This window comes from Suncus etruscus, chromosome 11 (genome assembly GCF_024139225.1).
Source record: "Suncus etruscus isolate mSunEtr1 chromosome 11, mSunEtr1.pri.cur, whole genome shotgun sequence".
NCBI classification, from domain to species: Eukaryota; Metazoa; Chordata; class Mammalia; order Eulipotyphla; family Soricidae; genus Suncus; species Suncus etruscus.
The window spans coordinates 10,582,285-10,599,029 of NC_064858.1; the positions used below are offsets into that span (position 1 = coordinate 10,582,285).

At 57.2% G+C, this 16,745-nt stretch overlaps 1 protein-coding gene across 1 annotated transcript; it reads right to left on the bottom strand.

Moving 5' to 3' along the window:
- Window positions 1-242: 242 nt before the first annotated feature.
- On the bottom strand, window positions 243-13,222 carry ACSBG1 (acyl-CoA synthetase bubblegum family member 1). Its single transcript, XM_049783750.1, has 15 exons — window positions 13,107-13,222; window positions 8,769-8,867; window positions 8,229-8,314; window positions 6,868-7,088; window positions 6,538-6,626; window positions 6,319-6,439; window positions 5,661-5,741; window positions 5,378-5,527; window positions 5,019-5,195; window positions 3,431-3,612; window positions 3,022-3,252; window positions 2,597-2,814; window positions 1,769-1,908; window positions 1,273-1,519; window positions 243-1,116 (listed from the first exon to the last, which is right to left on the bottom strand). Exons 1-15 carry the CDS (start codon window positions 13,187-13,189, stop codon window positions 1,040-1,042), a joined length of 2,202 nt encoding a protein of 733 aa, XP_049639707.1. The 5' UTR covers window positions 13,190-13,222; the 3' UTR covers window positions 243-1,039.
- Window positions 13,223-16,745: the final 3,523 nt, after the last annotated feature.

A 16,745-nucleotide genomic window follows, 5' to 3' on the forward strand; every position in this document is an offset into this window, starting at 1 on the left:
ATGTAAGTGCTTGTGCCTGCCCAGAGCTGGTGCTATGGCACGGTGATGCCCTGCTGTCTGGGAAATGCTGTGCTCCACTGAGGGTGCTCCCAGCCCACCCAGCTGGACTTGGGCCACTGAGAATTTAACAAGTAGCAATGCTGGCCCTTGACTTTGTAGTGACCTCCGACTCCTGCCCAAGCACCAGGCCCTGCCAGACCCCGAGGGTGCAGGGTCCAGAGTGGGCAGCCACTGCCCTAGACCCAACCTGGTTTTCTTTGATCTCTCAACACTCATCTCCATCCTCACACCACAGGTAGCTCACACTCCCCTGCCCTTGTGCAGAGAGGACCCAGGCTGTGGGGGATTTCTTAGTGTCTACCCGCTGAGTCATTTTGAGGCTTGTAACCAGACTTACAATCTTAATGTCTCGTATTGTTTAAATTGCTGCTTCCTGTTTTCTTTTTGTTTTGCTTTATTTTGTTTTTGGATGTGCTAATATGGCTCGTGGGTTCGTACTAATAAAGAATTCCAGCTTGGATTGAGGCATGTCTTCTCTGCTTGTCTCCTGTTTAGAGGCCCACCTGAGCATCGCATGGTCCCCTGGTAGAGCCAGGAGTCAGTAAGCTAAGCACTGCCAGGCATGGCCTCCAGAGAATTAAGCAGACAGGCCTCTGAGCGGATCCCACCCACTTGTTCAACCTGCAGTTCCAGAAAGAAGTTTAATGTTTAAATTACACACTAACTACAGGCAGGCAGGCGGCAGCAGTTTATTAAACAGCAATGATTGGGTGGAAGGTGTGTGGGTATTGTGAGGGAGCCTGTGGGCCTGGTAGGAATCCAGCTAAGTCAGTCTGAGTCACCCCAGAGACCTGACACACATCCAGCCCCGTCATTCCAGGACAAAGCTGTCTCTGCTGCCACCTGAACCAAAATCAACAAACGAAACTAGCCCACGTGAAGCTCTCGGATCGGCAGCTGCTGTGGGCACCAGCTCTGGCCGCTGCCAGACCCAGGATGGAGCCTCCTGCTGGCCACCGTGCACCAGCGCCACACATCACTACTCCTGGTAGAAAGAGTTGATGACATCCTTGTACTTCTCCAGGACGACGAGTCGCTTCAGTTTCATTGTGGGCCCTGGAGGAGCAAGTGGAACTAGCTAATGAGCCTGAAAGGAGCTGGTCTAGGGGACCTACATGACATGACATTCCCTTCAAGCTCTCTCCAAGGTGAGATCTCCAGCACTGCCACAGGTCTCCTGTCAACTCCCCAGATGGGCACAGGGAAACCTACCCAGTTCTTCCCCTGAAATGGAGAAGTCTCTGTGGAGAATGGCCCACTTCTGGACGTGGTAGGGTCGGGCTGCTGCCTTGGCATTCACCCGGCGGATCCCCTCTTCGATGGCCTGGTAGACAGCGCTGTCCTTCGTGCTCACGATCTCCGACACCGTGGTGGCCTGGCTGCCCACCTGCTGGCAGAACTCTATGGCCTGTTCTGTCAGCTTGTCCGTAGGCTCTGCCGTGTCTGGGTCCAGAGTGCACTAGGGAGGGGGTGAGAAACAGACCACAGCACACTTCAGGACACGCACCTTGTCTGCAAGGGGCACGTGCTGGTGGAAGGGGCTGCCTGACACCAGAGATTCCTTTACCCTGACTTTTTCTCAGTGCTGAGGCTGTGAAGTTGGAGCTGGGACCCATTATGAGCCCAACTGCATTGGGACTAGGCAATAAAGCAACTCTGCAGGGACCCATGTCGATAGCTAAACCCAGACCCCAGACCCACGACCCACCTTCAACGTGAGCAGCATGGACAAGAACTTGCGCTGGTCCCCGATGAGCATGGCGTTGCTGATGATGGGCACCTCGGTCTTCACAGCCTCTTCGATGGGAACAGGTGCCACATTCTCTCCTCCAGCTGTGATGATCAGCTCTGGGGACATGGCATAAAGTTAGGCTGGATAATACCAACCCTGTCAGTGAGTGTAGATCGCCTTTACGCCCTCAGCTATCCGAATCCCACGAGTTCCTCACCCCCATTTGCTAGCTATGTAAGAATTCGTGAAGGCAGGTATCTCTGTGTAAGAATTCCTGAAGGCGGGGCCGGGTGGTGGCGCTACAAGTAAGGTGCCTGCCTTGCCTGCACTAGCCTTGGACAGACCGTGGTTCGATCCCCCGACGTCCCATATGGTCCCCCAAGCCAGGAGCAACTTCTGAGCACATAGCCAGGAGTAACCCCTGAGCGTCACTGGGTGTGGCCCAAAAACAAAAACAAAAAAAAGAATTCGTGAAGGCAGGTATCTCTTCAGTAAGTGGGGTGTGAGCAGCTACCCACCAAGAAGGGATGGAGTAGGATAGGCCTAAGAGGCCATATCGCATCCAAATCCATCCTTTCATCCCTTCCACTGGTCCAGCGACCACTCCCTCCAGTTGCAGCCCAGCCCCTCTGCCATGGTTACTGGACTCTCGGCCCTGCCCAGAGGTATGGCCATCGCCCCACCCACAACACGGACATGTCCATCTCCATATGTCCACCTTGTGTCCCCAACCCTCAGCCAAGTCTCCTGGGCCATGTGTCCCCGCCTGCACAGGAGCCTCACCCCCACCCGGTCGCTGCTGACCTTTGAGCCGCCCGGTGATGTAGAGGAAGCCATCGTCATCCAGGCGGCCCATGTCCCCCGTGTGCAACCAGCCGTCGGCGTCGATGGCCTCACGTGTGCGCTCCTCCATGTGGAGGTAGCCCATGAAGATGGTGCGGCCCCACAGGCAGATCTCGCCCACGCCTGCTGAGTCCTGGTTGACTAGCTTCACCCGGCAGCCGGGCACCAGCTTTCCAGAACTGGGGGGTGAGGCAGGGCAGGTGGGCAGGGCGGGTCAGCGGGAGCCAAGGTCCAGAACCACAGGAGGACAGACCTCAGGAGGACATCTGAACCCCTGTGAGCTTGAGCACCTGCCAACCTGAGTCCCTGCAAGCCCTGAGCCCACCTGCTGCCCTCTTTCTCCCACAGGGCCCACCCCGACCTGGGCCCACCGCTGCCGGGCGCACCTATAGAGCCGGTAGTTGTAGGGGTTGGACATGAAGTGCGGGCCCGACGTCTCGCTGAGCCCATAACCCGAGTACAGGCGCATATTGAGACCCAGGAAGAAGTGCTGTGTCTCGGCCGTCATGGGCGCTGCCCCGTAGAAGCTCTTCTGGCACTTGCCAAAGCCCAGCATCTGGCGCACCTTGGCCAGCACCAGATAGTCGGCCAGCCTGGTGGCCAGGGGCTTCAGGTCACTGGTGGAGGGGACAGGGCCACAGAGGACAGGCCATCAGGAAACCATCAGGGTCTGGTCCCCTTCCTGCCTGCCTGCTGTCTTCCTGTTCCCATGGGTGCCCCAGACCCTGAAGGACCCGCTGGCCTGCCAGCCCTGGGTTGCCCTGTCCCAGGCTCTCTTCATCCCGGCCTCCGTACCTGCCTGGGCAGGTGAGGTTATGCTCCAGAGTCACAGCCATGGCCCATTGCAGCATCTTGCGCCGGATGAAGCCAGACTGAGCCGACACCTCTTGGATGCGCTCCATGATCTTCTCCCACACTCGGGGCACTCCCATGTGAGATGTGGGCTCCACTTCCCGCAGCGTGTTTACCAGGCTCCCCTGTTCCGAAGGCAAGGGTGGCAGGCCAGCTGACCCAAACATCCAAGTCCCCATGAGCTGTGCAGTTTGCCCCCAGACAACCCTGCCCTCCCTGTGCTGGTGTGGAAAGGGAAATTAGGTAGCACACAAATCCATGGCACGGAGGCTGATTAGATGGTGACCTATGGTGTAGTCAGGTGTGGTCACAGACAAGTCACTCTGGGACAGCCTGACACTGCCCTCAATCCCTCTGCACCAGCCCTACTTGTCTGCATGTGTGTCAGAATTTTGCTCGTGGGGCCGGCAAGGTGGCGCTAGAGGTAAGGTGTCTGCCTTGCAAGCGCTAGCCAAGGAAGGACCCTGTTTAATCCCCCGGCATCCCATATGGTCCCCCCAAGCCAGGGTCAATTTCTGAGTACTTAGCCAGGAGTAACCCCTGAGCATCAAATGGGTGTGGCCCGAAAAACAAAAACAAAAACAAGAATTCTGCTCGTGGGGCCAGAGCCATAGCACAGCAATAGGGCGTTTGCCTTACACGGCTGAACTGGGACAGACCTGGGTTTGAATCTCAACATCCAATATGGTCCCCCAAGCCTGCCAGGAGCTATTTCTGAGCAAAGAGCCAGGAGTAACCCCTGAGCACTGCCAGGTGTGGCCCAAAAACCAAACTTCCCTCCACCAAAAAAAGAATTATGCTTGAAGAGCTAGAGAGACAGCACAGTAGGGAGGGCGTTAGCCTAGCACACATCTCACCCTGGTTCAATTCTCAGCATCTCAGAGGGTCCCTTGAGCAACAACAGGAGAGATCCCTGAGAGCAGAGCCAGGAGTAGCCCCTGAGCACCACGAGATGTGACCCCACTCCTCAAAAAAGAACCTGGGACCCGGAGAGTTAGCACAGCGGTGGGGCGTTTGCCTTGCAAGTGGCCAACCCAGGACCAACAGTGGTTCAAATCCCGGCATCCCATATGGTCCCCCGTGCCTGCCAGGAGCGATTTCTGAACACAGAGCCAGCAGTAGCCCCTGTGTGCTGCCGGGTGTGACCCCCCCAAAAGAAACCTGGCCAGAAAGTACAGCATAGGACTTGTATGTGTCTGCACACGTGATAGTCTAGCGTATTCACAAGCACACATACAAGACATACAGAAACATGTACCTGGGGTATGAGTGTCTGCCAGGGATATGTTTACACATGTGTGATATGGATGTGTGTGGAACACACATATACACATGTGCATGAGACAAGTGCACACACGGGCTGTGAGTGCAGGCAGGGAAAATGGGTCCATGTGTCTGCACAGGGCACAGGGCAGAGACCCCAGGCAATCGTGGCCACACTGGGGACACAAGACACTGGGGACATGTGTGTGGCACATGGAACCTGAGCATAGCCCAGGACATGTCTGTCCAGACAGACGGGTGGACTGACCTTCAGGGCGTCAGGCTCAGCAAAGCAGACCTGGGCCCCCCACTGGATGCCAGTCCATAGGTCGTAGATCTGGGCTGCAATGTGGCTGAGAGGCAGGTAGCTGACCACCACTTCCTGCTGCACTTCCGCTGGCTGGATGTCTCCTGCCTGACTGCCATATTGTGCTGTCCATGTGATCTGGGGACACAGTGGCAGATGGCCTATTCTATCCTGGACTTTGGGCTGCCTCCAGGGGCCCTGGTGCTGCCCACTGGGGCTTCTCTGGAGCACCCCAGGAGAGCCCATCCTCACTTCCACCCTAACTCCCACTCTGGCTCCTACCCTCACTCCAAGTTACACCCCCAGACGCTGTATCTTACATTGTCTTGACTCAGCATCACACCCTTGGGGCTCCCGGTGGTGCCTGATGTGTAGACCAGAGCACAGCACTGGTCGGGCCGCTGGGCCTGGAGGATAGTGTCCAGCTCCACCTCGGGCACATCACTGCCCAGTTCCAGGAACTCCTCCATCTGCAGGGCAGATAGGGACTAGTTTTGGGAGGGACTGTCAAAGGGGGACAGTATAGAGACGACAGTGCAGGGGTCAGTGAAAGGTGAATAGTGTGTGGGAACATTGGGGGCAGTGCATGCTGAGTCCCCCTACCGTGTAGACTTTGGCCAGCTTCTGGGGCGGGGGCTCCCAGTAGGTCACAACAGCTTTCAGGTGGGGCAGGTTCTTCCAAATCTGTGGACAACAGGCTTTGCTAAAAGGCACCCCAGCATCCTACAGGAGTCATTCCTAGGCTCAGTGTGACCATGGAGATCCTGTGGGGACCCTTGACCTTACCCCTCTCAGCGTGCCTATTAGAGATTCAGAGAGTATGAAACATAGCTGCCTGCTCAGAGCACCGACATTTATGAAATGATGGCAGAGTTGAGTGCAGAGAAAGTTCTGGAAGTGCTTGCAGGGTTTTCTTGGGTGGCTTTGCTTCCTCCTGAGACTGAACCCAGCAAGCAGGTCTTCATTAGGAAAGCTAAGAGGAGTCAACAGGAGCTGCCTGGCTCAGGACCTGCCAATTGGGTCCCACTTTGGGTCCAAGTGTCTGTATCAGCTCTCTTGGGGGTGGTCAGGAAGGAGCTGCGGACAGACCTACTAAATCTTTTTCTATTTTGGGGGGAAGGGGGCACACCTGGTAGTACTTAGAGTTGGCACTGTACTCCTGACAGGGCCTGTAGGGACCCTAGGGGTGCTGGGGATGGAACCTGGGCTGGCCTCATGCCAGACCAGTGCTATTCCTGCTGTGCTCTGGCTCTGGTCAGACCTTTAGGATCTTCTCCAGCTGCTTCTGCGAGTCCACCACGATCACATTGGCATGGCTGTCCTGGGCGATGTACTGGCAGGCCTCAGGGGAGCTGGTGGTGTAGATGCCCGTGACAATGCCTCTGTAGAGAACAAGGCACTTTTCCAGCTTGACCAAATGATGCCCAGAACCCAAAGACAGAGATAAAGACTCCCCTGCCCTAGCCTGCCCTGTACTTACCCAGCAAACACGGTGCCCACCGCAGAGAAGAACCACTCCGGGGAGTTGAAGCCTAGGATGGCCACACTGTGGGCCTGCTCCAGTCCCAGCTGCAGGCCAGAGGGGTGGGTAGGTGTGCCAAGGGTGTTGGGACCCTGCAAGCCGGCTCAGGGCCACCCCTCAGGGACTGTCTATAACCCTGTAGTTCCATGCACCGGCCCCCAGGCTGCAGAGACCAGGGTCAGCATGGCCACCAGTGCCAGCTGCCCAGTGCTTCTTCTCTGAGGCTCAGACACAGGCTAGATGGGGGACACAGACTATAGAGGCGGAAGAAGCCAAGCAAGCCCTCACCTTGAGGAAGCCCCGGGCGGCCTTCCGGCATAGCAGGTAGTACTGCGAGTAGGAGATGTGATGCCACTGTCCCTGGCACTTGGTGCCCAGCGCCTTAAGGTCGCCATACTTGGCCAGCGTCTCGGAGAACATGGCATGCACCGTACGGGGTGGCTGCGGACAGCTTGCATCCACGCGCAGCTGCACCCGCCCATCGGCCCTCGACGTCCACAGTAATGACTCTGCGGATGACAGATAAGTGGCAAGTAGGTCATCAGAGTCCTGGTGGGGTGTCGACTTGGACTGGTGTTGGCGGTGCTGCTAATGTGTCCATTTTCCTGCCCAGGCAAGGCACATGGGATACGGGGGTGGGGGTGGGGTGGGGGACAAAGGAGCTGCAGCTGCTGCTGTCCGCCGCAGAGAGACAGCATATCTCACCTCTCTGCATTGACCGAGAGCTGCAAACCCACCGTGCCTTGGAGTTTCAAGGAAGAGGCACAATTCAATCTACTGAGCTCAGCTCTGCCGACCAGCCAGGCCACTCGTCAATTGGCCACTGTGCTGCGGCCAGGCCAAGACAAAGCATCCAAAGAGCCTGGAGAGGTCGAGGGGTAGCAGGGTCCTCGGGGACCGTGGGAGTAAAGGCTCAGGAACCCAATCTGGGGGTGGACAGTTCTCAGGCCTGGCCACCCAGTTCTGGATCCATGACTGCTGCCAGCCACTCTGGGCTCAGCCCCAAGGTCTCTTCCCACAGCACCCAGGACTGTTGAGTTCTTTGCCAAACCCTCAAGGAACACAGAAGAATCCATGAAAGTGTGACAGAGATAAGAACAGATCGGCCTGTTACGGCCTTGGCAGGCAGCACAGAATATATCAGCCAGAAGGCCTGGAGCTTTGTAGCTGGCCACATGCTGTGATGCGGGGATTGGTGTCCTTCTCACACCCACAGTGGACATGCATCTCACGGCTGTGTTCAGAACTCTACCCCACTTTGGGGAGCCTTGGGGGGTGGGATCTGTCAGGCCTGGGAGCCCCGGGTGGACTCGATGCTGCACTGTGGTATGGCCAGCACCCTCCTGCTTGCCCTCCCCATGTCCACCCCTAGTCCAGACACTCAGGCCAGGCACAGAGATTCACAGGGGCTGCAGCCTCATGTACAGGATCTAGCCCGGCACCTCGGTCTTGTTTGGGGTGCATACACAGAATGCATGCTGGGCCCAGGACATCAGCCAGTGTCCTGCTTCTGTGCTCTCTGTTCTGCCTCCACCTCCCTCCTGCTTGGCCTTCAGGCTGCTGTGGCGGTGGACAGGGGACCCCACCCCTACCAAGTTGTACCATGACTCTTGCCTGCAGCCCCTACCCCGGTTCCCCACAGAGCTTACCTGGGGGGTCCAGCCGGCCATCAGCTACCCATGCAGCAGCCTGGCTCAAGGACTCTTTGGAGAATGGCTGCTGATCAGTCTGGAGGCTGTGGAGGATCAGGATTAGGGCAGGCTGAGTCCCTTCCAGATCCAGCATGCCTTGGGGGAGGCCCCAGTTCTGTCTCCTCTCCCCAAAGGCCAGGCCAGGCTCTAGACTCCCTGTGTGTCCTGAGCAGGTACAAGCCACTGAGATGAAGGACATGGGGGATTTGGCGTGGGGGTCCCGAATGCTCCCAGGAGAATGCAGGCAATCAGGGCTGGGAATAGTCCTTTGGCCCAAGACTTTGGAGGCCCTCGAAGGACACAGAGGCACCCCAGACCCAGGATTGTAAGCTGTGTCGGGTGTGGGGGGATGTCCCTCGGACATACGGAGCTGCAGACATTCGAGGCACTGCCACCATCCTAGACACCGTCTGCTGAGCCCCCCAGGATTAGAACCTGGGAGTCGTGTGTCCACCGGGCAGCTGCCCACCCCTGCCACGCCCAGCAGCCGGTGGTTACCTGCTGCTCACATGTGCCCTGACTCCTCGCCGGCACTGCAGGCTCAAACTAAGTCTGCGAACACATGCAGGCCCGCCAGGCCACAGTCTGCTTGAGAACCTGAGGTTGGTTTCGAGGCAAAAGACAGCAGCAGGTTATGAGAAAGAGATGAGAGCAGAGGTGCAGAGGAGCACCGTCTTGTGCTCACACCATGCAGGGCTCAGAACCCCCTGGGCAGAGCCAAGGGCAGGTGGACACTCCCAAATTAACCAGGCCCACCTCCTAGGTTCTGATCTCTCACCACCGGAACCGCTTCCTCCAAACAAGGGTTTTAAAATCAGTCGCATCAAAGGTGAAAGCAGTTTTTCCACCTGATAAGGTGCCTATAAATTAGTTCTGGTTTGAAAACAAGTAAACATAGAGAGAAACCACAGCCCCTGGGAGGGCAGGTAGGCAAGCAGGTTCAGTAGGCCTGGCAGCAGCTACCCATGTGTGGAGGAGAAACTTGCCCTGACCCTCATCTTATCTCTGCCTAGAAGCCCAGGCCGGGTCATGAGATGAATCATGGCAACTACAATGGACCAACAGGTCCCTCGATGAAGCAATTCTAATTCCCTCCAGGGCAGGAAGTGTGGCTGCCACACCTCACAGGTGGGCATTGCCAGGCGAGGAGGAGGGCAGTGACTGCCTGCTGCCCCCGGGAGGAATGAGAGGATGGGATGGAGACAGGGTCTCAGTGGTGCCTTTCACCCCAACGCACCGTTGCAGCTGCCAGCTGCTGGGGATGCCTGTGAGCACAGCTGAACGAGGGGACCCTCTTGAAACTGTTATGCCTACCAGGCCCTGACTCTTCCTTGAGGGGTGATTCTCCCAGCCCATCCCCGATGACAACATGCAGGCTGCAGTGGCTAAAGTCTGAGTGCAATGACCTGTTCCCTGGTCCTGCTTGTTTCTCTGCCCTTTCCTGTCACCCTTGCAGCCAGGCCTCTTGCTCGGAGCCCCTAGGATTTCTTCTTTTCCAGTTTTTTTGCTCATGCCCAGCAGTACGCAGGGCTGACTCCTGGCTCCGCACTGTAATCAGAGATCGCACCTGGCGAGGTTCGGAGGCCCCTACAGGATGCCAGGGATTAAACATGGGTTGGCCTCATGCAAGGCGAGCATCCTCCCTTGCTGCTCTGTCTCTCTGGCTGAGGACTCTAGACTTTCCCCTCAACACCTGGGCTTCAAGGTAGGCTAAAGCGGTCCCCATGGTGTGATCGCTCATGCCTGCTCTGCCCAGAGCCCCAGTTCTGCAGGCTCAGATGAAACCTGGAAAGGCTGGTGAACAGGTGACGGGCGGTGCCCTGATTCTCCCCAGAGGCGTCCTGGGGGTGAAAGTGGGTGAGGATCCTTTTTCTTACACAGTCCTTAAGATGGAGCCAGCACCCCTGAGCAGGAGAGCCTCTAGCATGGCGCCTGTGCGGCGGCCGCACCCTGGGGGAGGAAACTACCAACTGAAGCAAGGAGTTGCGGCTGCCCCGGGCACCACACGCACAGGAGAGGCCCGGCTCCCCGCCGCCTGCAACAGAGACAAGGCGCGAGTCAGGCCGGCTGCCTGGGTTCCGGGTGTGGCCTCCCTCGAAGCTCCCAGTGGCACCCGACTAGCTCAGCCCAAAAGGCCGGATGCCTGGAGACTGTCTCCCACAGAGCTTGTCACAGTCACACTTTCTTCATCAGCAGAACTGGAGCTTCCCAGCCGCATCAAGCAGGGTTTGTTTTGTGCCAGCTTGCACTATCCTGGTCTCCTCTCCCAGCTCAGGGTTCCCCACAGGACTGTCTCAGGGAACACACTCTCCCTTCCTTCCTGCCACCAGCCTCCAGCATCTGTGTCTCCCTGTCCCCATGTCGGCCTGGGACTCCCTGGCCCTGGAGCTCACCTTCCTGCCGTGGCCAGCTCCTCCGTGCTCTGCCCCTGGGCTCGTGTGGGAACCAGAGCTCCCAGTACCCGCCCGGCCCAGGTGATGTGACTGTGGGGACCCGCCCCAGCCTGCCCTGGGGCTGCTCGTGAGGTGTGGCCCTAGGTACCTGTGACCCACCTGGCAGGGCCCCAGCTGCCCACCTCTGGGCTTACATAAGGGACCGGCCAGAGCCAGCTGCAAGAGCCACCGACAGCTGTGGCTGGCAAAGCCCTGCAATACCTCTGCCTGGGGCCAGGATTGAAGTTTGACTTTAGTGCTGGAACTTTTCTCCACTGAACCCTGCTGCAAGCCAGGTTGTCTCCAGCACACGCTACCTCGCCTTTCAGTAATCCTGAGTGAGGGTCTTTTGAGCCCCTGCCCCGTGCGGGAGGATAGCAGCATCTGCGTTCTCCCTCAGCCCCTGTCCACTCACCTTTTCCCGCCAGTGTTCCCCACCTCCTCCTTCCTACACCCCAGAAGCCTGCTGGCCCTTCCCCCACACCCATGGCCCACGCTGGGCTGAGGGGTGGGCAGGTGACAGCCAAACTTCTGGTGGTAGAGGGCATGGGGTGCGTGGGGGCTAGCAAGGCTTTGCACGCAGGGGCGCTGGGTTTGGCTCCGTGTGCTCCCTCTGAGCAGGGCACCCTGAGGTCCAGCCTCTTCTCCCAGTCAGTGTGCAAAGTGGCTGGTCCTTGGGCTGCCTCTCTACCTCCCCCAAGGCTGAACAGGCTGGCAGTGATTACACTAGACCTTGGGTGATGGAGGGGGCGGGCGGCAAAGTGGCCACACTTCAAAGGCTGCCAGGAACACAATGCCCTTCCTTGCTCAGCCCTGTACTGGCTCTCTTCATGCTGCTGGGGTAGGGGAAGGCAGGGCTGCAGCCTTTTTGCCCCATTCCTGAGCCTGTGCAGGTGGTCATTGCGCTCAGGGTCACTGCTCCCCCGCAGGAGACCTTGACCCTGACCTGCCACCGAACTCAGCTCCCAGCAGGCTCTGTGTTGTTCCCCACCCCCTTTCACTGTAGCCCTTGCACTCCCGCACCCCGCGCTGCCCATCCAGCAGTCCCCTCAGGCCATCCGGGCTCATCCAGCCTGGGAGCAGTGCCCGGCCTGGCTGCCTCCCTCCACATCTGTGGCATCTATCTGGGGCACCCGCAGCCTTCCAGACCCTGGAGGACCCTCGCCCTGACCCTACCCCTGCCCGTTGCCCTTGTCTGGGCTTTTTGTCCAGCTCAGAGATGCAGGATGGGGGCTTCCAGGGGGTCAGCAAGGCTGCCTTCCACCCTTGGGCACTGCTCAAACCCTCGCTCCTGCTGACCCCCCTCCCCCCAGCTTCCCTACTTTCCCAGAGAAGGCCCAGAGATGGGGGAGTGAGTGGTCCTGGCAGGGGGCTGCAGGGTGCCTATGAGTCTTCTTTGGCCATGGTGGGGACCCAGAGGTCTTGGCTGTTGCCCCTCTTAGAACAATGAGCGCAGTGTCACTCCCCATACCAACAATGCCCTACCCCCTCTTCCCATATCCTGCCTTGCCCTGGCCCTGCTGCAGCCCATGGCCTCAGCACCCCGCCTGTACCAGGGGTCCCTTCTCCCCTTGGCCTCTGTGCAGGTCCTGCAACTCTGCTGCTTCCCAGAGGGCCATGCAGGACAGGCTTCGGTGGAACTATTGGTCAGCACAATGAATGCAGCAGGGTTTGGCCCTAAACTCAGGAGGCAACCTGAGAGGGATTCCCAGGCCTTATGGTAAGGGCGTGACCCCAGACTTCAGCCCTGTCATTGACTCCACAGCCTGTCAGAAACCTCCTTCTGGCTGGTCCCTTACCCCTTTGTGCCTGCTGTGTGCCTGGGGTCACTCTCCTGAGCCCCACTAGGCACTGGGGTGCCCAGTGCTTGTCCCTTGGCAGGGACAAACCCTGCCCTTGGTTTCCCGGGAGGGGACCTGGGAGCACAGCTCAGTGCCGGAGGGAAACCAGGAGCATAGCTCAGAGAGGAACGTGGAACACGGCTCAGAGGTGACTGGGAGCACAACTCCGAACCAGGATGAGAATTGGGAGCACAACCCAGATCTGGGAGATAGCACAGTTCAGAGCCGAGAGGGGAACAGGGAGGACAGCTCAGAATTAGGAGGGAAACCGGAGTACTGCCCAGAACTAAGAGGGGAATGGGAGAGTACAGCTCAGAGGGGAATAGGGAACACCGTTCAGAGGTGGGGGGGGGATCAGGGAGCACCTCAGAGCCAAGAGTGGATTGGGGAGCACAGCTCAGAGCCAGGAGGGGAATGAGGAGCACCTCAGAATCAGGAGCAGAGTGGGGAGCACAGCTCAGAGACAGGAGGGGAATGAGGAGCAATGCAGAGCCGGCAGAGCCAGCACTTGCCCAGATGTGCTCCACAGCTTCAATCTGGGAGCAGAGACTGGCTGCCATTACCTGGTTGTGGTTGAGCCTCCCTGGGGGGCTCCGGTGCTGCCGGGGGACGGGTCCCCCCATGGGGCTTCTCTGCTGTCCGGCATAGCCTCCCTGACGGCTGTATCCTGCTGGGGCTGTGCAGCATCTGCCCCGAGAACTGGGCTCCCCCTGCAGGGTTGGCAGAGTGGGGCTTTGGGCTAGTGGCTGAGGGGCCCCACTTCCTCCCTATTCTCAGGGGCAAGTGGCTCTCTATTAAAACTTCCCTTGTCTGGTGTTTTGTTTGGGCCAATGAGGAGAATTTCAATGAAGCCAGTGTTCTTTCTGATGCAAATCTGCTTCTTCTCCCAGGAATCTCAGCCAGCAGGCTCCAGGCTCTCCTGAAGAGCCCCAGAATATCAACTCATGGGGTGTGGAAGACTGGGACAGGAGTCTCACCCGCAACTGCACATGATGCAACCCCCAGCCCACCTCCCGGAGCCCTGTGCTGGGGGTCAGGACAACCCTGACTTTAAGGAAAGAAAAAGAGTATTCCCCACACCCACACCGAGCACAGCTGTGTGTCCACAGAGCCATGAAAAGCTGAAGAAGGTCACGCTGCAAAGTCACCTAATGGTGGTCCAGCAGACTACACAGAGGGTCTAGAAACAAGCTCTTCTTCATGGTTCTTGGGGACCCAGCTCTGACCAGCATGTATGAGCATGTATATGCTGGAGTGAGCAGGTGTGAGTCGGTGTGGGCTATTGTGAACTGGTGTGGGCCTATTGTGAACAGGTATGAGCTAGTTTAAATAGGCATGAGCCGGTTCGTGCTGCTCCAGGCCAGTGTGAACAGACCTACATTCCCTCCAAGGGGACAGTGTAAGAATCTTTTCTCTCTTTTTATTTTTCTGTTATTTTTTTTATTTTTGGTCCACACCAGGTGACACTCAGGAATTACTCCTGGCTTGGGGGAACCATATAGGACATCAGGGAATCAAACTGCAGTCTGACATAGGCTAGTGTGGGCAAGGCAGATGATGCCTTACCCCTTGTAGCACCACTCCGGCCCCAAAAAGAATCCTCTCTGCCTTTGTGGTATTCACTGGCTGCTGGCAATCTGGCAGAATGTGGGTGAAAGGACAGCCTGTTTCTAAATCTCGTGACACCCCCTCACATCTGTGGTCGGCTTTCTCCTGCCTGTCGGTGTCTGTGGTGTGTGTCTATCTCTGTGGGTAGATGTAGGATGTGTGTCTGTGGTTGTGTCTTGTGTTTGTGTGTCTATCTCTGTGGGTAGATGTAGGATGTGTGTCTGTGGTTGTGTCTGTGTGTCTGTGTGTCTATTTGCCTGGTCATCTGTTCTCCTGGGTCCTCCCTTCTGAAGTCTGAGAATGGAGACCCGAGTGTTGGGGACCTGCAATGACTCACATTCAGGAATCACACAGTGTGTCTCGCTGCTGCCACTCAGTTGATGGGCCTAGTGCCCTGGGAAATCCTAGTCCCTGGGAAATCCCATGGAGTCTGCAGGGCCTTGAGGATGCTGCCTGCTTTCTCCTCATTCTTCCTCCTCACCTCTACCAGTACCTCCACATCCCGCAAGAGGAACCAGAAATTGCCCCAGAAAGTGCTAAAAGACTGAAAAGGCAACATGCTCTGGAGTCAGCTCCCCGGAAACAAGGTAGGGGGCTTGGGAAGGCAGAGAGGAGGCAGAGAATGTGTGTGGGGGTGTGTGTCCTCCAAGCCACAGGCCTGGGTATGGCCCTGCATGCTGTTTTCTTTTCTTTTTTTTTTTTTTTTTTTTTGTGGTTTTTGGGTCACACCCGGCAGTGCTCAGGGGTTATTCCTGGCTTCACGCTCAGAAATTGCTCCTGGCAGGCACGGGGGACCATATGGGACGCCGGGATTCGAACTGATGACCTCCTGCATGAAAGGCAAACACCTTACCTCCATGCTATCTCTCCGGCCCCGCATGCTGTTTTCTTATGGATGGGACAGACTGGTTGCCTCTGCTGACCACATTCAGGTAGGGACTGACTGAGTCCTACATCAGGCTTGTCCAGATTTCACACCCCCAATCAGAGAGAGGTGTGTGTGTGTGTGTGTGTGTGTGTGTGTGTGTGTGTGTGTGTGTGTGTGTGTGTGTGTGTGTGTCTGGCTCCCTCTTATGGAAAATCAGGGCATGACAATGCTGGCACTGGGCTGGGCGCTACATGGGCAGCATCTTCAGCTACTCTGGGGACACTTCAGCTTTGCCTGGGTCGTCGTACCCCAGCACAGGGGGGAACCAGAAGTAGCCCAGTCTTGGGGTCACTCGAGGGGCCCTCAGGGGCAGGTCAGCAAGGGGCTGAAGGTCCAGGGTGGATATGTTGCTACCCACACCTGTGGCTACGAGCCCAGGATCTGCAGCTGGGTATGGCCATTCAAGTTTCACTCCCCCGTGCCCTCTACCACTTTCCCTCATAGAGGGTAGCAGCTGGGAGAAGTGAAGCGCCAGGTCAGTTATCATTCTTGCATCTTATTAGCTTATTAGTTGGAACCATTTAGTCTTTAGGTGCAAGACTGTTGTTAGAATATCAAGGAAAAAAATGTGTTACAGGATTACATTTTTGGGGGTCACGCCTGGCAGCAGAAGGATCGAATCCTAATTGGCCGTGTGCAAATAAAAAAACACTTAACCCTAGCCTTGGACGGACCGCGGTTCGATCCCCCGGTGTCCCATATGGTCCCCCAAGCCAGGAGCAACTTCTGAGCGCATAGCCAGGAGTAACCCCTGAGCGTTACCGGGTGTGGCCCAAAAACCAAAAAAAAAAAAAAAAAAAAAAAAAAAAACACTTAACCCACTGTAATGCTTTGACCCAGACTGCACATTTTTATTTATTTTGATTTTTGGGTCACACCCGGTGGCGCTCAGGACTTACTCCTGGCTCTGCGCTCAGAAATCACCCCTGGCAGGCTCGGGGGACAATATGGGATGCCAGGAATTGAACCACCATCCTTTCTGGGTCATAGGCAAGGCGTATGCCCTACCACTGTGCTATCTCTCCGGCCCCCAGACTGTACATTTTTAAATAGCAATTTGCAGTAGAGATGAATTCATTAAAAAGAAATTAAGGAGCAAGGAGAGGTACCAGGACCTTCTGTCCAGTGGGGGCAGTGGAGAGCAGCCACATTCAAGGCTCATTTCGGGGGCACCCCAGCAGAAAGACTGGAAGGCTCACAGATGCCTGATGTGCCTGGCTTGGGTGCCCACTCTAGCAGAGCCCCACGCAGTCCCACAGAAGCCATCATCATTCTCAGCATCGTGTCTGAGCAGCTCCTGCCGCCCCCTTGCCTCTTGGGCTGAGAGTGGGGTCGGCTCTGGCTTCCCGAAAAAGGGACCAACGTAGGGGAGGTTGGTGGTGGCATCGAGCTTCAGGGGGCTGAGAAATCTAGGCAGCAGAGGGGTTGTAGGTGGAAGGATGTCAGCTGACCTGTGAGACCTGCTGTGACAGGCATGGAAGGTCTGGAGCAGGCACCACCCCTCAATGTGGCAGGTCCCAGTGAGAAGAGCTGAAGGAAGCTTCATGCCAGAGATAGGGCCGGCTGTTGGCTTTGACGCCAGGATGGGGTGCCAACAGGCACCTGACACCTGGAAGATCAACTCAGAACTCCCACACTCAGAGCCTCCAGGCGTGATGCAGCCTGG